The 23,831-nt window shown below is 38.1% G+C and overlaps 2 protein-coding genes across 8 annotated transcripts in view; both read right to left on the bottom strand.

Annotated features, from left to right (window-relative positions):
- Positions 1-192: 192 nt before the first annotated feature.
- LOC143900098 (nucleolar MIF4G domain-containing protein 1) lies at positions 193-4,540 on the bottom strand. The gene is made up of 8 exons (XM_077411077.1): positions 3,900-4,540; positions 2,644-3,206; positions 2,209-2,493; positions 1,959-2,146; positions 1,689-1,864; positions 1,243-1,595; positions 694-825; positions 193-587 (listed from the first exon to the last, which is right to left on the bottom strand). Exons 1-8 carry the CDS (start codon positions 4,345-4,347, stop codon positions 297-299), a joined length of 2,436 nt encoding a protein of 811 aa, XP_077267203.1. The 5' UTR covers positions 4,348-4,540; the 3' UTR covers positions 193-296.
- A 3,672-nt stretch (positions 4,541-8,212) lies between these two features.
- Dscam3 (Down syndrome cell adhesion molecule 3) overlaps positions 8,213-23,831 on the bottom strand; it is a 99,577-nt gene continuing 83,958 nt past the window's right edge. The window contains exons 6-33 of one of the 7 annotated variants that reach the window (XR_013257750.1): positions 22,986-23,132; positions 22,669-22,809; positions 22,054-22,244; positions 21,158-21,398; positions 20,767-20,920; positions 20,543-20,694; positions 19,976-20,245; positions 18,453-18,598; positions 17,544-17,979; positions 16,892-17,185; positions 16,532-16,762; positions 16,302-16,457; positions 16,155-16,225; positions 15,778-16,021; positions 15,551-15,697; positions 15,276-15,437; positions 14,974-15,190; positions 14,811-14,899; positions 14,481-14,660; positions 14,117-14,305; positions 13,860-14,045; positions 13,285-13,732; positions 12,838-13,061; positions 12,592-12,760; positions 12,310-12,473; positions 12,077-12,179; positions 11,114-11,380; positions 8,213-10,624 (exon numbers count right to left, since the gene is read on the bottom strand). Coding sequence is in view for 6 of the 7 variants with exons in the window: in XM_077411487.1 (XP_077267613.1) it covers positions 10,573-10,624; positions 11,192-11,380; positions 12,077-12,179; positions 12,310-12,473; positions 12,592-12,760; positions 12,838-13,061; positions 13,285-13,732; positions 13,860-14,045; positions 14,117-14,305; positions 14,481-14,660; positions 14,811-14,899; positions 14,974-15,190; positions 15,276-15,437; positions 15,551-15,697; positions 15,778-16,021; positions 16,155-16,225; positions 16,302-16,457; positions 16,532-16,762; positions 16,892-17,185; positions 17,544-17,979; positions 18,453-18,598; positions 19,976-20,245; positions 20,543-20,694; positions 20,767-20,920; positions 21,158-21,398; positions 22,054-22,244; positions 22,669-22,809; positions 22,986-23,132 (5,393 nt within the window). In the remaining variant the exon portion in view is untranslated. Of the gene's footprint in view, positions 10,625-11,113; positions 11,381-12,067; positions 12,180-12,309; positions 12,474-12,591; positions 12,761-12,837; positions 13,062-13,284; positions 13,733-13,859; positions 14,046-14,116; positions 14,306-14,480; positions 14,661-14,810; positions 14,900-14,973; positions 15,191-15,275; positions 15,438-15,550; positions 15,698-15,777; positions 16,022-16,154; positions 16,226-16,301; positions 16,458-16,531; positions 16,763-16,891; positions 17,186-17,543; positions 17,980-18,452; positions 18,599-19,975; positions 20,246-20,542; positions 20,695-20,766; positions 20,921-21,157; positions 21,399-22,053; positions 22,245-22,668; positions 22,810-22,985; positions 23,133-23,831 lie in introns of those variants that run through there. The other 6 variants (XM_077411487.1, XM_077411488.1, XM_077411489.1 and 3 more) reach the window with 6 other exon arrangements.

Genomic DNA, 23,831 nt, shown 5'->3' with positions numbered 1-23,831 from the left:
ATCTATTATACTATTACTACAGTATATTATGTGATGTAACATGATAACAATTCATACTGTGATATACATAATATACTATTTAAAATACTGAATAATATATATATATATATATATATATATATATATATATATATTCCTTGTATCATATTAAATATTATATATTTTATAGAAAAGGTATAAGTAACACAAATATATTTTTTACATTTATATTTCATATATCTAGAATTTTATATCTAATATATACATATAAAATATTTTACATATGCATTAATTATTAATTATTATAAAAATATCAGTTAAAATATAAGTTTTGACTCTCGTGTACTTAAAAGTTTGTCTACCAACCTCGCTCGGTTCTTCAATAATTCACTATGTTCCTGTAAGTTTTCAGAAGCACAAATATTTTTTACAAGAAAATGATTTATAAATAATCTAAGACTTTCTCTGAAAGTTTGCAACTTTGGAGATAAAGATATTCTTCCAAATACTTCCAAACAGGCCTCCTCATTCTCGTGTAATAATATTCCCAGCATGATTTGTCGTACAAGCCTCATGGTTAACTTGTCCAATTCCGTAAATTGAATAACCTGTAATTATTTTGTAATAATAAAAGTTAAATATCACATAATAACAGGCGTAAGTGTAGGAAAAAATAACAATAGAAAAAATATATATAAATAATTATTTCTATACCTTTAAAATGGAAAGAGGAAGACCTTTGCCTAAGAATAGAAAAGTCAAAAATTTTGCCAGATTTGTTAACTGTTTTGTACTCGAATCATCCAATGCCTTTAATTTATCCCACAATGCATATTGTATTGTTAACTATAACAATTAATCATTATTAATGATTATAGAACACAGAGCAAAATAATAATGTACTATTACGCTCGGAAATCCATATGCAAATTATTCACACGTGAACTTGATACCTACTCCCGTATTTTCATCAATAACGGAAAATAATATAATTGTAATAATATTAATTTTACTCAACATAAAGCGATATAGAAAAACAATAGTCATGACACACTGATACAGAGTAATGTTTTCTCACAGATTTCTGTTTTAAGAGCCAAGTTGTTGTCAGAAAAATTATTTTCTTATCGCTGATTAATTTCCTGATTGATTTCTTCGTTCGGCTAATTCAAAGTACAACTGGCCATTTAAAGAGCAATTCTTCGCGATGTAGATTACAGAGACGCGACAAGACTTTTTATGTATAAAATTATATTTATGTACCTGATATTTTCTATCGGTATCACAGAGCCTTTGCGCCAAAACAGCATAATAAGGATTGAACTTTTTCTCTTGAATGCAACAATTGAGGATAACGTAAATTATTTCCCTTTGTTGTTGATTTTTCAAACCAAGGCGATGAATTTTTTCAAATGCGTCTAAATAATCTTCAGCTGTCATAAGTACGCAAAATATATCTCTTCTGATATCGGTATTCATTCTCTGTTTTCGTGCTAACTCCAATATGTCTTCACTGTACTTTTGTTTTTTGTCTTCTGAATTCTTTTCTAATTTACCAATATCCTTGAGACCGGACCAGGCTGATCCTACTATCCACCATTTTCCTCTTTCATCCGCTAAAAAAAAGATAGAAAAATATACATAATTTTATTATTTAAGAATAATATTTCAATATTTTTCGTTTGCATTCCATGTATTACTTTTCATACCTTGTAGTAAGTCTTCTAAAGTTACATTAAATTGTGCAACATTATTACCCTTATGGATAAAACTCTTTAGAATTTTCTTCAAGTGTTCTATCTGAGTTGGATCATACTGTGGTATTTTGCTCACATTATTATTTTTTATCGCTAGTAATACATCTAACATAAATTTGACCCTCGAGCTACAAAGTTAATAGTAATATGATATGAAGTAACTCAGAATAAAATGAGTATCTGTATTGGTGCGTAAACAGTATTTAAAAATATAAGACTTACTTTTCGAGGATAGCATTATTTGCCTTTCGTTGCAAATTTAATATAAGTTCCTTCAAAGCAATTGGATCGTCTTTTCTTAACTGAAAGCCCACTGTCCTTAAAATCAATAAAATCAGTTCAATTTCCTTCTCTGTGAACTTTGCTGCTAGTTTTTCTAATATTTGATACAAAAGACGATGACCATATACCTAGAAAAAGACAGACTCATAAATGTTCTGCTAGGACACAAAAAGCAACATTAATATTTTACCTTGAAATTATAGAGATGTGAAATCATAAGGATAATATTATCTAATTCCTTATTCTCAACACAATGAGATTCCTCCAACATATGGTGAAGCTTTTTAACAATAGTCAGTAAAAAATGTGCGCCAACTTCCGTACCAACATTCGCGTGTAATACAGCGATTAACATCATATGTTCACCGATAAGTCGATCTGGAGTTAATGTTGGTGCAACTATACTTTCCATCATTAGTTTGGATAACATTACATTCATATCGTTACGACTGTTTGACATATACATTTCTTCTACCTATATTAAAAATATTCAGATAAATTTTTATCAATCAAAAATAACATTCTTCCTAATAAAAGTATTTAATTTATAAATATTTATAAATAAGGTCATTATTATTTCTATATACATTTGACTAAATGCATGTACATGTTAATAACCAATTACCTGATTTGCAATGGTATGCATATTTTGCTCCGCTAATCTATTTAAAATACCTTTCATTTGTCTTTTCAATCTACGAACTTTCTCATTGTCGGAAGAAATATTACTTGCAATGCGTCCAGCGGGTGGTACATATTTCTTTGATACAATGTTACCCTCTTTGTCTCTTTGCCTACCATAAATATCTTCCCATAAATCTTCATCATCTGACTGTTCTGATGCGTCACTCCGATTCAACTCTTCATTCGCTGTCTCATCTTCGTCATCCGTTGCATACTTTTTAGATTTGTTTATTGTATTTGTCTCTTCTAAAGAAATTTCTTTGCTATTATCTCGAGTTAAATTTTGATCGGACAAAAGACTTTCATTTTCTGAATCTTGTTCAGAATCTTCATTCTCATCTATGCTATCTTCTTCGTCATTTTCATGCCTATTCTCAGTATCTTCCTCGCCAATAGCCAAGTTCAAGTCCTCTTCGAGTTCTTTACTCACTTCAGTTTCTTGCAATTGCTTCTCAGTTTTAACAATGTGACTTCTATTCTCCGAATCACAGAAATCCAAGAGATCTAATCAAACGTTAAGGATCTATAAATGATTAAACAAAAAAATTCTGGCATAAATTTGAAAATGTAAATTTAAGATATAGACGACCTAACAATTTATAAAAACAATGTTCACGTAAAAATTAGTAGTATTTTAATATAAATATAGAAATGATACAGCTATACGTTTCTTGAAGAGAAATATACGTACATACATATATTATATACACATATAATATGTTAATTAAATGCCTATTTGAAATATTGTTTGGAGTAAATTCATTAGTCTTACAAATCTTTATTATTTAGAAAACAAAAGAGAAAGAGCCATACGGAACATACAACACAATTATAATTGATTTTATTCAATTTCCTGAAGTTACCATCGACTTTGCACAATACAACATTCTCATATATTATACTTTTCTCTTCACATTATTTAAACTACATCTATCTCTTACTACATATACATTTACTCTAGCATCTTATCTAAAGCCCCATTATTCTGTTTCTATCGTCCTTCATTATCTACAACATAAAGATTAATTCATTTCTGCAATCAAAACAAGATCAAAGTATTCTTGTGCTCTCTCTTTCTCATTTTCTCCATTCTACCTCTTTTCTAAACCTTGCATTTTTTTATTTAACTCCATACAGGATAAAAAAATTTTAATAATCTTATAAATAAACGTCTAACAAGTAAATGATCAAGGATACAATCTAATCCATCTGATACAAAAGACTTTGGGATAGATTTGCTCTTTCGTTTATTCAACTTCAATTGCTTTTCCAAGTGTTTAATCGCCTTGTCCTCCTCTATATTGGCCTGGTTCAATTGTACCGTTCTTTGCTTTTTTGCATTCTTCTGCGTTCTTTTTTCCTTCGTATCTTTAGACTTCTGTCGTTTTTGCGTCTTCGTCGATGGCACCTGCTCAACGTCATCTTTTACTTTTATTTTCATCGATTTATCACCGTCAGTCCCTGATACTTGAACAATTTTTCCCGACTGATTTTTCGACTTTTTCTTTTGATAATACTCTGCTCTACTTATCTTCTTTTGTTGCCTTTTCTCTTTACGTAGCTGCTTGCGCGTTTTCTGTATTGATTTAGCTTTGTTGATTTTGCTCTTAGTATCCAGTGTCTTTTTACGTTGAATACGCCCCATTTTGCGGATAAACGCTTTCTATTTAATGCTTATAATAACACAATATATATATTATACTTCATACGATATATCAATAAAAGTAAATGTTGATTAGATCATTGAGCATCATAACTGATTATAACCTCAAAATTCATTAAACACGTGCGCTGCTAGCGCTGTCAGCGCCGACGTTGGGAGATGCCGCTATTAGAAATGATCAGAGTGGCTAAGGTCTATTATATGCGAATGTCGGATCATCCGCTAGATGACATCCGAAGCAGCTTGTTGGAATGACAGCTTGTCGGTATTCATAATAGCGTTTTTTGTTGGCTGCAATTTTGCCTACAAGTGAAAGACTATTGCAACATTAATGCAACGCTATTGGGTAGTGCAGGGCAGTGCAGGGCGATAGTGCAGCCAAGAAAAAACGCTATAAGTCAGATCTTATATTTGAGACCGAAATTAGATCCGATTATGAATACCGGCCCAATGCACATTTTATTCACACAAACACGACACTCGCAAATTGTTGAACGCGTACAGCCCCTTGCACAATGCTAGGCAATAGGAACAGGAAATAACAAAAAAATCGTTAATTACAACACAAAAAATTCGAAAGCTATGATTGGTTGGCAACAGGCAATAGGCACAGAATTTCCAACGTGACGGAAACTCTGTGTCTATTGCCTGTGTCACTGTTTATTCTGCATTTATACATGATTTCTGATTTCTATTCCCTGTTTCTATTGCGCCTATTGCCCGTGCAAGGGGCTTACGGCGCGTATTGTATGTATACTCGCGTCTGCATAGTCGATTATTCTCGCGGCCCGCGAAACGAGGAGCAGGAGTGCCAATCGCGGGAAAGAGCGCGTTCCGAATAACACAGAGCGAAGCACGACGACGGATGCGCGAACGGGAACACGAATGCTTTATACCTGTGCGAGGTTCATCTGGAGAATGATATCTGAGTGACTTTCGCAGGTAACGGTATTCCGAGCGTTGACGGGAACAAGTGACGAGGCCGCTCACCGGCAAAAACAATCGGCCGCGTAGCGACTTTGAACATACGTTGCTTTCAAATTCAACGGTCGCGCCCGTTTGGTACGAGTGGTACGCCGCGCTGCTGCCGCGCCGGCGGCTCAGAGCGGCCGAACGTGATTCGCGGGATCCGGGGGCTCGACTCTCTAGTCGCTAGCCAATCGCGTTCGACCTCTCTCCCGACTGTGAAGCGGCGCAAGCCGCAAGCAGGCGCACCGCGCACTGCGCAGTAATACGTGACGCGTTCAACGGCCGGTCGGTGCGAGACGCGTCGTCGTTCGTGTAATTTCTTTCTCGCGAACGAAAAGAAATTCGGTTACGGAGTGCGTGTGTGTCGCGAGCTGAACGTACGCCGAATATTTCGTTCCTTCTCGTGTCGACAGCAACGAGCGGGATGCCGTCGCTGGGCGAGACGAACGCCGAATGCCGTGCTGGACGCCGCGGCCGTACGTGTCACCTTCCTGGCTGTGATTTGGCGGGTCATCTCCTGCCCGCGGTGCACCGTGATCGGTGAGTGAATTGTGCGTGAGATACAAATGATTCGAAGCGCGATACACCGGGATCTTAATAGAATCGTTGTTTCGCGTGTCTCGCGGTGAGACGATAACCTCGGATTCGCGTCTCTTGCCTCCGTGCTCCGTTTCGATTTCTAACTCCGAATGAGCGAATCGCGCGGGAAGATGTTTCAGCGAACAGCTCGAACCTCTGGTTAAGAGCGCGGAAATTAATAATTAATAGAGTAATTAAAGAGAATAATCTCGCGCGCGTTTGGCGTTCCCACCTGTTGCTTGTCGCGATCGCGAACGATCGCGAACGAAGGAGCGACTGGAGCAGGCTTTGCTCCAAAATGCGTGCGAACGTCGAGAGTGCGAATCAACAAGCTCATTTCGTTTTTCGTTAAAGAACAGGCACGTAATTCGCTCGTTTCACTTAATTCGTCGTAAATGTTTCAAATTTATTTGCACGTGTGCTTCTTTATTCCTTATGAAGAAAATTTACGTTAAAAATTGCGTCGTTTTTTGTTTAATTTCTTTGCGATCGTTCTTGCAGCGCGGCGATCGCGCATACCATAAAAGACGCTGAACCGTCGTCGCCGCCAAGATACTTAAAAATTATAAAACATATTATTTTCTGTTGCTTGTCCCACAAATATTATTCGTTTTGCTTACAAAATTTTTCATAAACGAGCCTATATTGCTTCGTATTTCGTGTTCCTATTTTGCGTAGATTTATTAACAAGAAAAGACAAGTGTCTCTCGCAAAGTGCTTGACATTTTTCGCGGAGAGTTGTAAATTAAACATCGCGCCACAGGAATCCGCGCGTCCCGCACTAGAGGTCATACGATTGTTTCGTACCTGTTACTTACCATCCGTATACGCTCGTGGTGGTTTTGCTCGTTCGTTCTTTCGCACATTATTTTCTCGGGATGCATTAACGATCGTGCAAATTCGTCGTGATCATTGTCAGGTACGTATACGCATGTCGTCGTTCATGTCAGTTAGTTATTTCAATTATATATTTTCCAATGTTTGAGATTTGGGGATAGGTATATTACACCATTTTTCAATTTTGCGGACAACTCACGCACGTTTTACGCCACGATTGGCATGAGGAATTGTCCTTAAATCATGACTGCTTTTACTTTTTAATGGCTCTTAAATTAAGAAAACACATATTAAAAATGAATAATTGTTACCGACCTTGTAAATAAAAGATTGCCTTTCACTTTTGAAGGCTTTAAGAAAGATTATTTATCATTAAAGGCAATTTGGGCCAAATTTTGATTAACTTAATCGGCGATTGATTCAACCGGCAAAATTGCTTGAAGCAAAATTTTTATACAATTTATTGTTTCAAATTTTTTTTTGTAAGTTAAATAGTAAAGAATTAATAATTTTGATTTATATCAACAAAATAGTACAGATATTATTTAATAAGTTAAGTATATACTGAATCAATTTGATTAAAGTTTGATAAAAATTCCAATAAAATCATTTTATATGTATTTCTGATAATATCTTTCTCATAATAATGGCACGCTGGCTCAAAATATGTCACTGATTAAGATACGAAACTGCTAATACTTACGAGGATTTGCTTAAAAAGTTTGTCGTGCGTTAACTTGATAAATGTTGCAGAGAAGTTTATGGTCAAAAAAAGTATATAAGCAATAATAAAGAAATAATAATTACGCTCATTATTATTAATATCGTTCAATTTTGGTTTAGGAGATTTCCAGCTAATGTATGTCATATTTTAATAATATTTGTCCTTTTGTCTAAAATCTTCGAATTTTTTACGCAAATAGAAACTTCACATTATTACGTTTATATGCCGTCTGATTTAATCTGAATTGTTAGAAATTTAAAAATACATAGCCTAGTAAGAGGCCAAAATATTAACGGTATATAATATATTAACAGTTTACCAATAGATTTAAGTAGAATATTGTGGCATCAAGCTGATTCTGCGTTAAACCTCGCGTTCTGCGAGGTGTTCTGCCACAAAGCAGAGGCTGCCGATATAATCTGATAGCAGATTGTTAGCGGAAACTGAGTAGAATCTGTCATTTCGTCATATTCGTATTCCATTCGAATGGAATAATATATCATTTAAAATATTTAAATAGTTCGATTTCTGAAATCAGTCTGTCATCATATTCCGTTAACGGGTTCTGTTACGTTTCTGCTAGCATTCTGCCGATACAAAATTTGTATAGCAGACACTCTGCAAAATTTGTTATCCGAGAGGGAAAAAAAAGGGGATGATAAACGTTAAATAAAAATTTTAAAAGGTATCTCACGAAAAGATGTAATCCCTCATCGATTATGAGAAAATGACCATATATTGCAGTTCTACCGCATTGTAATTTGCTCTTTTTATTTTTTTTTCTTCATGAGTGTACACATATTTCTCGGTAGATCGTTTCTTTGGCGTATACAAATCTCAAAATCGTTGAAGTTGTAAAAACAGCCTGTCTTTAGCTAAGCTTTTTCATCGTGTATATAATTTTCGTGTTGCTCCAAATTTGCTTTAATTATTCGAACGGACAGTCTTGATTTTTAAAGTGACTCTTATCGCACTTGTTCCAACTGTTTAACCGGCAGTTTTGCGATTGCTATGAAATGAAACGTACACACACGTGCTCTTCTCTTTCAATATTATCTTGCCTTTCTTGCGCTTGCTCTAACTATTCCAACGTCTCTCTCATCCCGTCGGAAGCAGATGAATCGTGAGGAATTAACGATCCTTAAAACCATGCCAATTTCCGGGAGTCCGGCATTACAGAACGAATCACCGCCGATTCTCTCCTCTCGATTCATCCATCTTCTGCGGGATGATTGTGATATCGATCGCGATATATCTCGCATAAACTCTTGTCCGAGATGAGCGCGAAATTCGCGCGCGCGAATCTCGAGAAATCGTCTGATCTTCTGATCATTTCTATTTATATATACATATTACATCTACGCGATAACCCGTTATATAAAGTAACAAGAGACGTATATCATGAATTTTCTTGAGATTCATACACGAGACAGTCCCAACTGTCTTAAAAACAACCGCGAGAATAATTCTAAGCAAGTCTTTGTCTCTCTTTTATTAAAGTAAAAGGGAAATGAAGAACGCGTCCGTCGCGCGTCGGATGGTTCCGTTTGTTTCTCTTTCTTTTTGAGCGTGATCGGAAGTGTCGCTCGATCGGAACGATTAACCGTTTAGGGCCGGTTTCACCGTCTCCGATTAATTTAATCGGCCGATCAAGTGTCAATCATGATTGGTCAATCTGCCTAACGACAAATGCGATTGGTCAGTTCCAATGGAATAATCGGCCGATTAAACTAATCGGAGATGGTGAAACCGGCAGAATGCTCTTGTTGGCAGAAATCAATTTAAGCGTACTCGGTTAACGATCAGTCAAAAGAAACCGAATCTCCGGTGAGAAGCTACAATTTTTTCGATCGCTCTATGCTACACGATTCTCGATCTTGTCTGCGGACATACCGTGACTCTCTGTGCACGTGGTATTTCATAATCGTTAGCGTTATTTTACGATCACATCGATAAGTGTCGTTTCTCAAAGAGCAGTTATTTACACAGTTAAGGCGCTAGCCGCTTCTTATTCGGATTAATCGATTCGTAAATACTATTTGTTATAGCGCACAATTACGTTCAATTATAGGATAGAGAAAGGAGCACACGTAAGCCCTCCCTATCTTCCCAAGTCTCTTCGTTTTTTTTCTTTTTCATAACGTTCTTAATACTATACATTTCTAATAAAGTTGACGCTATTCGAAAAATCGTTCGTGGAAAGTCGGTTTCGTAGTTGAATTGCGTGAAATCGAATCGAAGCACTTTCGAATTTCAAACCGAGAGGAATTTGAGAACCAATTTTCGATTGTCAAGATTAATAGGAATTCAGTTTCGTCTCGAATAAACGTTCGTCATTATAGCTTCGAATTAATTGACCTATTTCTTACGGGGGATAACGTGTAACGTGTAACGCTGCGGTCGTTGCGGCGTTTTTTAAAATCTTTTAAAATGCAATACTCATTACCGCGAATAATCGGTCGTTCCTATAATCATACGTAGAATAGCTCGTTAATAAGTAGATCGCACTAGTGAAGCGGAGGTACTCGCATGGAAGTTGGCGTTCACCCTGTATATCAATAATTGGTCGTCGCGAAAGTAATGGATCGGTCAATCAGACTTTTTTTTATCGTAATCACGTTCCGTACGGTAATCGTAAGACAATGTAATCGTAATTCGGTGATAGAAAGGATAAAGGCTATCAAAAACGTACAGTTAATCGAATGCTTCCGTTACTTCTCGATTGCTTAATTGCATCATGTGTATATCGCCGACAGGATTTGGTGTTCTTTCTTTTTTTTTCTTTTTTCGAAATTCGGCGTTACACACGGGGCACATACAGGGTTATGTACGAAGGCCATGTTTTGTGTATAATAACGGCAGTATTTGGCGCAACGCAGATCAGTTATTGAGACGCCTCTTCGACACAAATGGACCTGAGGAGTCTCTTGTATCCATCTTCATTCAAAATTAAATTGTCTCTCGCGCACTCTTTCCAACACATAAAAATTTTTTCCAACCGCGACGGATAGTTTCAAGAAAAGAGATGACTCGTCATCTCTTTCTAAATAATGTTAAATCGTCCGGCGAAGATACCAAGTCGAACCAGCGAATCTCGATCATACGTGTATAGTGAATTCTTGTCTCTCTTGCTCCTTCCTTTGCTGATATCTGCAACAGATAACGCATATGTTTTTAAAAGTATTTTATTTAAATTCTCTCTCTTATTTTAATTTTCAAGTATCTCGCATTCTTCAAAACGAAAGCGAGTATATGGTAGTAATTTTTTAAATGAATCAATGATATTTCAAATTTATTCAGAGAATATATTTTATTCCTCGTCTTGAATATTTGATATTAACTACCTTGATATATAAGTAAAAGCTTTATTAAATAATATAATCTACTTGATGTGTTACTATAAATGTATATATATGGAAACATATATAATATTATTAAATACAAGCCAGGTAGCAAGCGTTATTTTTCGTCATTTTGACATTAAAATGACAATTGACGACAAATAACGTCAGTTAGCTCTACATACTACTAATATTATATAAAAAGTATCAGTATCCCAAACAACTATCATTTTTCCTCAAAATTCTCATATATTATACATGTGTATAACGATAGTCGCGAGACATCCTATATACAAACAAATAAATTTCCGAGGATTAGACCGGTCTCGGCTGCTTGGTACTCGGCATGCCTGTTTACGGAGACTCGTGCCGATACCTAGCGAGCATAGATTCGACGGCCTCAATCGGAAGTCTGCCCAAACTGCCGCCGTGACGGGTCCCGGCTGATAAACCTTGCCATTCGCGATCGCGTTCGCGATCACGGTCACGGTCGCACTCCACGTCGCTCAATTCGCGGCTGTCACTGAACCCGGTTGGCGGCAATAGTGTCATATCCTCCACCGAACTGTCAAACAGATCAGCGGATACATTTGTCGAGTTAGAAGAGGAAAATTTTACTTTAAAGTTTGTGACACCGTTGCCTGAATTAAGAAATTAATAAAATGCAGCTTTAACTAAATACGATTAATCAAATCCCTTATTCGTAAGATAATGTTTCACGATGATTAATTATAAATTGATGTTTAATTTATAATGTCCATTATCAACATTATCTTTGATATTATCTAAATTAAATATATATAGGATGAGGTGGTACATATATACACGCAATACATCTTTTATATACGTGTAAGGATAATTTTTTCATCGGTCACGTAAAGGTTTAGTTAAATTTTTTTCCAAAAATACGAAAATTTTGTTATGTTTAATAGCGAACATATTAGAACATCCTTAAATGCTTGGTATCCTTCGTCGTATAAAATATGAGGCTCTAGAATGAAGCGCAATGACGTGAAAACTCAATATGTCATATATATGTATCACAACATACCCTACCGGGATATATGTATTTTCAACGTGTCTCTTGCAATAATAATCATAAAATAAATATATACAAATGTTTGACACTCGTGAAAAATTTCTAATTGCTAAATAACTCGCGTCATTGCGCTTCTTTCTCGCGTCGGTGTGAAAACGATAAGAAGCCGATATCGAATAGTCAAGACTGAGTGCTATGTGGAAACAAACAAACCTTGGCTACCTGCGAGTAGACCGGCTCGGCTGTCGGCTTCGTCGTCTCGCGAGTGAGGGCGAGCCTTCGTTGTTAGATTCCGTACTCGATTCGACACCTCGCGAAAATACATCTGTAAGGAGAATCGCGTTGTTATGCACGCATATTTTGTGTGCAGCTGCAGCTATATTTCCCCAGAAATTATTTTCTATGCGATTTCTTTTTGTCTACAAAATCGTGAAAGTAGGAATACATATATGTACCTCTACAAGGCTTTACTGGCACTCTATAACTAGGCCCGGCGCATTCGCCGCAAGGGCTTCCGGACGTGTCGCTCCCGGAGCCTTGTCGACTCGATCGCAGCTTGCTCTCGGCTTCCGCGATGCTCGGAAAGTAGCGTTGCTTGTGCCACCTTGGTGTTTTCGACCTGCGCGTCAAAGAACACCAGAAAGAGGAAGAGAAGAGGAGAAAAATAGGGACGCAAAAACGCGAAACGGATTTCACGAAGAGTCAGAAGTTAAGAAGCGGCGGAAGAAGCCAGTTACCTTTCGAACTCCACGCTGGATCTGTCATAATCGATAGTGTTGATGTCCTCGTTCTCCAAATGACCAAAAGTCTTGAATTGCATCGTGTAGTCGAGCGTCGCAGTTGTGACCGAACGGTTCTCTCTTCCGGGAACGCTAAACGTAGCGTACGGACTTATCTCATACATTTCTGTGAAGGATAACCGAGCATTCGTAAAGGTGCATTCACGTTACGCAACAAACTCATTGCCCCGCGAACGTACGTACCAGATCCGTGATCGGCGGATTTGTGATTTTCTTGCTTCACGGGCGAACTAGTGTAAACCTGATGATTACGTCTGTTGTCTCGTTCAGCCGTCGACTTGAGTTGTACGGTCGACATACAACTGGACAAGTGATGATGTTGTTGCTGGTGCTGTTGTTGTGGAACTATTCCTAAAGCTTGTTGTTGCTGCTGTTGTCCCGGTAACATCTCGCCTAGATAGTTCGCTCTGTCGAAAAACAATGTTAAAAGAGCGATTTATAAGAATCTGATCGTGGCGGGTGGTAAAGGCTCGTATTCTCAGTTCACTTTTATCATAAATGCGCGCATTTGGCATATAGTTTACGTTACATACACCGTAGAATATCAGAAATAAATGCGAGCAGAGAATACGGGCCTTTACAAAGTAAATAAAGTAAAATAGAGTTTCAAGAGCCGGGATTGTGCTTTACCTGCCGTTACGTTTAAGCATGACATATCCCAGGATAACGGCAGAAACAACCAAAACGATTGCGCAGATGAGCGGTACGATGACATACAAAACTTTATGATTAGGCACAGTCTTCTTGATATCGTCCTCCATTATCAGATCGTTGGGCGGACCGATACTGACTCCGCTTAACGTGGTCGTGGCAAACTCCATTTGAGCCTGAGTCGAGCCAGCGTCGTTGTGAGCCGTCAAACGTAAACTGTACCACGATGCCGTTTTTAAATCGCGAATCACGACGTTATCGGTCGCTCTGCTGGCCACCAAAATCCACGGTTCCGTATTGATTCGCCTACGATACTCGACGGTGTAATATTGAATGGGGCATCCTCCGTTAGGCCAAGATAATAAATTTAATTTCACCGACGTGCCGTTTGCCGAAATAATATCTCTTTCCTTAGGCAATAGGGGCGCTGGAATGTAAGTTGCGGGAAATTAATAGTCGCCGTTTCAATAGAAAAGTTTGTATTAATTGACACTTGAACTTGATTCTAAGCCAAATCGATCTTGTAGCTTATTTTAATAGAATATCTTACTTACCGGTGCCCTTCGTTGTTGCGCTAATTAACGAACTCGGGTCGCCGGTATCGACGCGATTGTGTGCTGTTAAATGCGCTAAATAGGAAGAACCACATTTTAATCCAGAGAGCACGAATTCCGTCTGCTCAGGAGATAAGGCAATTTCTTCCCATCCACCCTGATCCCTCTTGTAGCTTAACACGTATCCTGGTACAAAAGAAAGATACTTTACTTATAAAAGTACATACGTGACGCGATTATCAGTACTTTTCAAGTACCTTGTATAGTAGCACCGCCGTTGTCAGGATGATTCCAACGGAATCTGATACTGTTGGTTGTCGTATATTGCAATTCTAATGTCGGTGCTCTCGGTGGCATCACTACAACTAATGAATACGTGATGGAGTCGTCGCCGAATAAGTTGCTAGCCGAACAAGTATAATTCCCTGCGACCGATTGCTCCAATCCTGAAAGACGATCGAGAAGATTATTACGATAATAATTTGTAGGTTAAATAATTTGGATAAAAAAAAATAATTAGCTCATGTAATGTTATAGATTTCAAATTTGCACTTGAGTGTCTAGATCAAGTATAGTGATTTTGCAAGTAGCGGGGAATAAGTTAAAGAGTAAGATACCTACCGCGTATGTTAAGGTGCCCGTCGGGTGTAAGTTCGTAATGCCTGCCGGTGGTGATTTGATTGTTTCTGTATGTCCAAATAGGTCGTGGCGTAGGATTTCCGACCACTAAACACGACAGGGTGACCGACGATTTTACAGCTCTTCTTAATATTTGCGAGAACGATGCCACTCTAGCGGGAGCTACGGAATGAGTTCTATCAGTTCTATGCTCTTACAATTATACGATAGAAAAATTTACGAGAAGTATATCGGACAACGTATAAGACGTGCAATAAATAAATTAGAAATCTTAATTCTGAAAGCAAATTTTCGAACATGATTCACAAGCACCTCTGGTATTCGTTGTTTGCGAAACTATGGTGGTCCGTTCCCCTTCTCCGAGACCGGTCGTTGCCGATACCCAAAACTCGTATAATTGCCTAGAGAAATTAAGAATCTGTTTGTAAGAAACATTGGGAAAAAAATCAACACGTTATGATATATTCGTACGTACCTCTCCACTAAATCTCGTAATTCCATCGTAAGAGTATCCGTAGGCGATAATGGCGGTTCGTGCATCGTGTGCGCGTTATGATTTTTCGAGCCAGCTTCTCTGCTATACACAGTGTATTTTGAGACATTTCCGTTAGGCTGCAAAGGCGGCAACCAGGAAACTAATATGCTTTCCGCCGTTAACGCCAGTGCTTTAATGCCAGCGGGCGGGCCTGGAACTGCAAAAGAAATGCCGGATTATTTATTTTATAATTTGAGATAACCAGTTCTTCTTATTTACTAAAATTGCATTAGATATCTCACCATCTTCTTCCGTCATACAGAAGATCGGTGGACTCAACGCTCCGTCACCCGCGCCTGTGTAAGCCAATACCTTGATGGAGTAATTCGTGTACTTGTACAACGTGTGCAAGTAAGTGTCCATGCTGGAAGTTCTTTTAACTTCGCCGACCGTCGATATATCCACTGCGATAGGAAAAAAAATTAACATCTAATAATGTCTTGTAGAACACAATAATGATTTACAAGATTAATCTCTTGCGAGCATTTTTTGTTCATTAATATAGCGAGTGACTCACTGTTATCAGTAGGAACCGGCCTGTAATAGACTTTGTATCCTTGAATAATTCCGCCGTGCTGATGAGGCGGAGGCGGACTCCAAGACACTTTGACGCTTTGGGAAGACAATGGAACGCATGTCACTTGAGTTGGCGGCGTTTCCGGTACTACGAAACGAATGTGAATGGAGATTTAAATATGTCCGGTCACTGTTGCTTCGCATAGATACGATTTCTCGATCGTGTACCTCCTTCTTGAGTAGTGCCCACGATGGGAGCACTAGCTGGTCCACTGGCTATGCTGTTGAAAGCTCGGATCGAAATGCCGTATTTCGTAAATTTTCTCAAACCGGTCAGTTGCACCTTTGTCGTCGCCCAACCGTTTACGGTTAAACTTTTGCTTTGATTGACACCCGAAGTCGACGACGAATGTTCCGACCACGTCACTATGTATCCTAGCAGATCGCCGTTGCACGATTCTTTTGGAGGTGGCTAAAAAACAAATACATTCCAATGTGTTTTGAAATTGTTTCTTGATTTTTTATAACTTTGATTTGTTATTTATTTCAAGAGCCTTAATCCTAAAGGTACTTGTAAGTCACGTTTATGAATTGGCGTTACTTACTTGCCAACTGACCATGAGCTCTCCAGGCCCGGCAGATTGCACTTTGATGTTTTGCGGTGGTTCGGTAGGTGCTATTGCAGATATCAATGTTATACAATACAGTAAGATTTCAGTCATATACGACCGCATTGTCATACGAGGCATTACCTTCCTCCTGAGTTTTCGCCACGACTGGTTCCGTCGGTCCGCTCGCGTCGATGGAGTTTATAGCGAATATCCTGAAGGTATAGGTAACGGCCGGATGAAGACCACCGACCAGAGCTACCTCTTGATCATCGCCGGTGGTTTCGAACGGAGATAAGCCTATATAGAATTGAGACAAGTCACGAAGGGGACGGACAGATACCGCGATATCGATCGGGGGTATATGGACGAACCGTTTTGAGTCGGATGTATAGAATTACCGCTATTGGAGCTTCCTGGCGTGTACGTGACATTGTGCGTTTTAACGGGATTCCAATCGTCGGTCATACCGTGGCTCAGCGAGCGATATTGTATCACGTAATTTCTTATAGGGCTGTTTCCGTCGAAGGCTCGCTTCCATAATAACCGTATCGATCGGGAACCGATCTCTATTACTTCGAGTCCAGCTGGAGGATCCGGTCTCTCTGTAAAATACAAACATGGTTCGAAGTAAAGCGCTTTCGTTGCACGTCGATTAGGATATAGCTATTAATAAAAATTAATGCTGACCTGTGCAAAATGAGAAGGTTTAATAATAAAAATGCGTGCTTTACCTTGAACTGCTAAATAAATCAGATGTTCGCTTCTCCCATAAGCGTTGTCAGCGGTGCATCTGTAGACCCCGGAATCTTGCCGATCACTGTTTGCGATAGATAATTGGGACTTCAGGCCGTTGTCAGTCTTTATTTGACCGATGCTTAGTCTATGATTGCTCATATCCAATCGATCACTGTTGTGCATCCATTGAACCTCTATAGGATTATCGCCGATTACAGTGCAATCGATAGTTACGGATTCTCCACGGCGAATCGTTACATTTTTACTCTGAAACTCGAATCTCGCCGGTTCTGCAAAAATCATAAATTTTGATTTGAATGTTTGTTCAGCGAGATTTTTAATAATTTTCAAATATCAAATATCACATTTGAAATAAAATTACTGTGAATAAATTAATCGATCTTTAGAGATTTTTATTATTAAAAAAGGTGATTATTAAAAGAAATGCATTTTTTTATTATCAAATAGAAATTATTTCATTTTTTCCTATTTAATCATGTTTTTAAAAAATATAAACTCATGAAGTGTCGATTGACTAATTAACATGATGAACTGATTATTTAAACAATCGAGAATGTACTCATATTTATAGATTTTGTATTGGATCTTTATAATTAATTGGTCTGTAATTCGCATAATTATTCTTACCGTGCACTGACACGTATATCACTTTGCTTAGTCCGGATCCGATGCCATTGTTAGCCCTACAGAGATAGTAACCCTCATCCTGCGGACCGGCGGAAGCCGTCCACAAAGATCCATTAGGCAATATCGTAAGTCTACCATCGGAACCATCGACCAGCGGCTGATAGTCGTTGGACGTTCTGCCTCTGGCACGCAGCCACGTGATACGCGGTGGTGGAAAACCTTTGGCCTCGCAATGGACATTTAACGGATTACCCAGAAGAGTCGCCACGTCTAGCGGTTCGAATATCCATTGAGGCGGTACTTTTACCAGAAGTTCGGCCGTGTGGTTGACCTTCGCGGCGCTATTCGTGGCCACACAGGTGTATTTGCCGCTGTGCCGCGACGACAGTTCCTTGAAGACGAGGAGGCTGAAGAACTCGGCACCTCGCTCTTCAATCTGTGGGGCAGAAACGCGATCATAAATAGGAATATGATTTATGCGAAACATACAAATTCAGATATCACGCTATTTTTATTATCCTATATAATAGGTAATGGATAAGTATAAAAGATACATATTTTTTTAATTAGAAGAGAAATAAAAGATATATTCTCTCCTTTTTGCATTTGTAAGGCCGTAAAATCGGTACTACTAAATATTTTTCACACTAGTTTTATTACTAGAAAATGCGTATTTTTATTTTCAAGAGGAGAAACTTTTTCGAAGAAAAATATAAAAAGATTAAAAATTAGTTCTTATAGGTAAAATGTACATAGATACGTACATACATAGTTTTAAATAAAGTTGCAGTTTGCGTTACTTTTTTATCTTTTGTCGTCGAAGACACAAAAATTAGAGAGAGCGTAGAGATAAATTGTCGAATATTTCTTCATATAGAGCTGAACTTTGTGAAGTGAAATAATGCTTACGCGAAGGGAAGAAGGCAGTGGCTCGCCATCTTTCAACCAGGAAATGTAGATTGGAAGATCGCCCGACGTCACGCTACAAGTCACTTGAGCACGACTGCCTTCTTGCGAATTTGCGGGAAAGCTGAAGGGACTCATTACTGGTGGACCTGCAAAGTACGCACAAAATGGAAAAGTTACATGTTGCGCTATATTATATACTATTACGTCCAAACCCCGAGATTGCTTTCTGTTTTGGTAAAGTTAAGTGAAATACGAAAGGACACAGATACAATCTTGCCAGTTAACGCTCTGAGACGCGCGATTACGAGTCAACGCATCATACAAATCTCAGACGTAAGTCAATGTCCCAAAAGGACACTCTCTGTGCACTCATCGGTCCTTTGTTTCAGATAAAGTAATTTCATCATTATTTGAGAGTGAATTACCTTATACGATTTTGAATGATAAAGATTTGAGGGCAAGAGCTCTTTAAATAAAGAGAAAAAAATTATTATTATGGATTTGGGAGTGAATGTATGTGGAGATGATTCGCGGATGTTACATTCGTGCAGAGGACATCAATTAGAATCTTCGTGAAACAGTTCTAATTATTAAATTAATTTTAGTTATTATAATCTCATTGATAAAAGCGCTAACTAATTATACATATGTATATACATGATAGAGAAAGAATCAGTTGGAAAGTTTTTGTATCTCTGCTATAAAAGGAGGAAAAAAAGAGGGAAAGCTGTAACGCGAGTAAAACGGGAAAATTGCCTGTCAGGAAAGTAACAAGATTTTCGAATAAATCTAAAATTTTATTAGTTAAATTTAAATGTTTAAAATTTCGTTGAGTTTGAGCTAACAGTTTCTGCTGCTTCCCTTAATTCCGAATGTGTTTCGTAGTAGATTGGGACTTCCGATATTATCTTTTAAGTTATGGAAAATTGAGACTTTTTTTTTACATAAAATCAATTCACGTAATTAGTCAACCGTTTTCCAATTTTTCAAAAATATATCGATTTTCAATAATAATAAAGCAAAGGAAGAATAATTTTGGATTATACCCCATGATTGTTTTCTTTTTAAATCGTTTTCTTTTTATTTTTACTACTTAAGAATGTGTGTGTTTGCACGATTCTCGTTCTGTTATTGAACTCAATAGAACAAAAAAAAAATTGTCTGGACTATTGTCTTCTCCATTAATTAGTAACTGTTCGCCCGCTTGGTGTCTATTCATTTCTTTCGCTGTAGAATGGTCTCACCGACAATTGCGCGAAGAAAGGAATCACAATGTCTGGAGAACGTAACAATACATTGCATCACAATACATATTGCAAAATCTTTTTCACAACTTTATATTTTCCTGCATTGATCCTCGTGAAATAAGATTCGAAATGCTACAATATTTCTACTCAAAAATATACTGTCGTTGGACAGGCAATACATTTCAGAGCTTAATAAATTATATAAATTTATGAAACATCCATCTAATTAGTTCTACTTCTCTGTTTCACGCTGACCACTCTCTCGTTCTCACTTACTATTAACAGTTAGTAATATATCCCTGTTGGCAGTCTCCCCGGAACTTGCTCGAACTATACACGTGTAAGTACCGGCATCATTCGGATCTACCGTGAGGATCGTAAGGTGGCCCTCGCTGTCGACTCGCTGCCTAATGTCAAAGGGCAACTCGGCACCACCTCGGGTCCATCCGACCGATGTGATCGGGTATCCCGAGTAAGGACACGCTATTGTAATGTCGACACCAGCGATGGCGCGAACCGGGCCGATCGATCGGATGTACGGCGGTCCTAAAAGTGGTTTCTTATTATAGAATTACCCCGTTTTGAACTCGCTTACTCGAGACTCTCTTCCTTGTCTCGCTTAAAATTTGCATGTTCTCGATATTTGTGGATGTAAATCTAATAGATCTAATTAACGCACTCGATTTTTGAAGACTCGATTTACGTCAATATTGTGGAAATTTACAGATTAAGAGCTTATTCGTAAGAGATGCTCTCACGCTTAAAAATTATCCCACGTCCCAATACGTAATTACATTTGTATGTATATAATTATGAAATTATTATCTTGTATGCATGCCGTACCGTAAATGTTCAATCTAGCTTTGTGCTCGACGATCGCTAGAGTGTTGGACGCCACACAAGTATACAGGCCACCATCCTCGGCTCCCGCCGATGAAATGTTTAAGTGACTGATCACGTCACCGGATTGATCCACGTATTGGCCTATCGCGTATCTACGCGTATAGTTTCTGATTAGAAGATAGCGCAATATAACGCCAATATATCAGAACATAGGTACGATCTACCTGTGTCCAGTTGCAATCTGACTCAGTGGTTCACCGTCTAGTAGCCACGTAAAGGATGGCGTCGGTGAACCAGTAGCAGAACATCGCAGAGAGACCGGCGGGCCCGGTCGTAGTGCCTGCTCAATAAACGTGTACTGCAATTCCGGGACCGTGTCTAAAAATTTGTTTTCAAAAAACTGTTTTTTAAAACAGGCACGAGCCAGTTCTCTCGGAAGAAGAGAAATTTATATGTAGGAAAAGCAACGAAAACTTAATTATCCAATAATAGAACGCGGAAAATATGTATATATATTTATGCATATAAATTAACGGTATAAGAATAGATAGAAACGGCCAAACGCGAAAATAGGATATGTAACGGGTATTAAAAGCGGACGATGCGTTTGCTGACCTCCGAGCTTGAGTTCGGCGGTGGCCTGAGCATTTTCCTTGTCGCTCCTCACCAAACATTGATACATCCCTTTGTCTCTGCGACCAACGGAGCCTATCACGAGCACCAAGGGAGCTAACAATCTGATCCTCGTGTCCTGCGCGGTCAATACTGGGACACCGTCATGTAGCCACTCAACGCTCTCGACCGGATATCCTTCGACCGTGCAGTTCATCGTGGCGGTCTCGCCGGAATTAATGACCTGCGAATGATGACAAGCGAATCTATCTCGCAGTCGGGCGAATTCGTGTCTATCTCTGCGATTTTTATGTTGTTTTTTTGAGAAGACTTCCTCAACAGGCAATAAGATTAATACCATCGGGAGAGTTGCTTTTATTAAGTTAACGACACATTTACTGTGTTTTTATATTTAGTGCCAATCTGTGATGAATTCATGACCATGTAATCATCAATTAATAATTGTTTTATTAATTAATTTTATGTTGAGAGCGAGAGAGAAAGTAATAATTGTTAATTAATTATCGTAGACGCAATTACGTTAAATATAGGTAACGCAATCATATTTAGTTTAACCCAATTTTCCATTACACTGCGATAAAAGTAGAGCAGAGTGTTATTCGTAAGTGGATTAAATACTTGATTTGCATTAATTGTTTTCCCTATTATATCGGATAAATAACTTTTGCTTAATATTATATCGTGGCGCAAGCTTAATAATTTTTCATAGGATAAAAGTTTTTCTTTTCCATCACATTCCTGAATTTCGAAAAAAATCTCTTTGTGCGTGAGACGATGTTCTATCTACCTTTATATTATTATCTCTCTTTCAGTCTGCTAATATAAAATGTTATACATTTAAGAGAGAAATTATCCATTTGCATAAATCAGACTCGTACTTGCACACGCGGCTGAATCCGAGCGTTTAGCTTTGATGTGACTGACAAGTGCGTCTCCGCTCGTTGCTCGCCAAGTTGATTGCTGGCCCGGCAAACGTATCTTCCTGCGTCTTGCGCATCTACGCGACGAATTTGCATCAAATCACCCCAAAGCTGGATACGGCCGAACGATTCGACCGGTATTGAGTGGCCTAGAATAAGACATTCAGATGTATCTGTCCTGTACGGTCATATCAGCAAAGTTTGCATATATTTGCGTAATGTTATAGATTAAATTCGCGTTAAATGTCGATAGTATTCCGTACACAAGAGAGGGAGAGAAATCGTCGACAATCTTATAGCTTTTTTGATAAAACAAACAGATTTCTTTTTTTTTTTCCATATCTATAATAACGTTCGATAGCGTCTTTTAATATATTAAAGAAGTACATTTTTAAAATATAGATTTTTCTTCTTATTTTTAACGAAATTATTTATTATGTGACAACATTGTTTAAACGTAACGCGGAGTATAAACGCTATCGAGAAATCGATGTTTGAACACAGCTGGTATAGTTTGTTCGGCGCTACTGTTAACATAGCTTATTCGGTAAACATTCCCCTAATTAAACCAACCATTAACATCGCGATACCAGGTAAATTGCGGTGGCGGGCTTCCTTGCGCCGAGCACGTGAGGTGAACATCGGAGCCGCTTTCGGCGGAAATGGCGATTTCAGATCGTTGCATCAATCGCGGCGGCGAGAAACCGGTTGGTTCTACAAATAAAAAAAACAGCGATAATAAATTTAAAAATAGATGAACGAGTGGCAAAGAATAATCTTCCTGGCCACTCTATTATACGGCGGAATCCGCGGAAGTAGATTAAATTTTAATCCGGATCTTGATTTTATATTTATCTCGCAAAAGGTTTATCCGCGGCTCTGGCAGTTACCCGTGACTGTTAAAGTGGCGGGTTCGCTTTTTCTTCGTTCGCTGGTCAAGGCATGTAGGGTTAGACATGAATACGTCGCTCTGCCGTCTTCCGGTCTGGCGCCCCTAATATGAAGGTCACCCTGCGAGGTGACTACGAATCTCCCGCCTGTGAACAAAATCAGGCCGCATATACACCAGATCGATTTAAAAATATATAACATGTCTCACAGGCATCTCACGCGCTTTCTCATATTGAACTTTTATCGAAAATTATCGAATCTCTTTTTAACAAACATATTAATTACATAAAGTAAGTAAAAAACATTCTTTGATACTCCGTGAAAATTGAATAAGAAAACAAGGCTTATTACGCGAAATGTAATTTGTCAAAATCCACAAATTTTCAGTCACTTATCTTACAATATTCATATAATTGTTAATCAATTTTTAAATAATTACGATTTTTTTTATATAAGCTTCCGATTTTACTTACAGTTCAGATAAAGTGCGCGACTTCTACACGGAACGCAATATTTATACGTGTACAAACAGATTAGAAGTACAAAAATTTCAATGCACGTGCTGAAGATATTTCACCTGAATAAAAATTTTCCCTCTATCACTATTACAGTGAGGAAATGCTTCTCTCGACTTCGCGATTTATTCCGCTTCTTTCTATAGCGCGGCAGACTGAGTGGAAATACTATTCGACTTCTTAGAATTCGGAAACTAGGAAATATCAATAATAAATCCCTGAACGTGCACGCGGTTCCAGCAATATTTTCTCTCGTATTTCAAGTCTACAGGAGCAAAGGGTTATGCAAAATCCTCAGCATCTGTCGATGAAACCTCTTCGGATCACGGA

Source organism: Temnothorax americanus, unplaced genomic scaffold, assembly GCF_048541705.1.
Source record: "Temnothorax americanus isolate GAGA-0224 unplaced genomic scaffold, ASM4854170v1 Scaffold3, whole genome shotgun sequence".
NCBI classification, from domain to species: domain Eukaryota; kingdom Metazoa; phylum Arthropoda; class Insecta; order Hymenoptera; family Formicidae; genus Temnothorax; species Temnothorax americanus.
Note: the sequence above shows the minus strand (reverse complement) of the source record. Positions and strands in the feature narration are given on the sequence as shown.

What these genes read in the sequence shown, in the direction of transcription:
- LOC143900098 (XM_077411077.1), bottom strand. Translation starts at nt 4,347, where the DNA reads ATGGGGCGTATTCAACGTAAAAAGACACTGGATACTAAGAGCAAAATC. An exon ending in TGCATACCATTGCAAATCAG is followed by an intron (nt 2,494 to 2,643) that starts GTAATTGGTTAT and finishes TTTTTAATATAG; the next exon opens with GTAGAAGAAATGTATATGTC. An exon ending in AATAATGCTATCCTCGAAAA is followed by an intron (nt 1,865 to 1,958) that starts GTAAGTCTTATA and finishes TTAACTTTGTAG; the next exon opens with CTCGAGGGTCAAATTTATGT.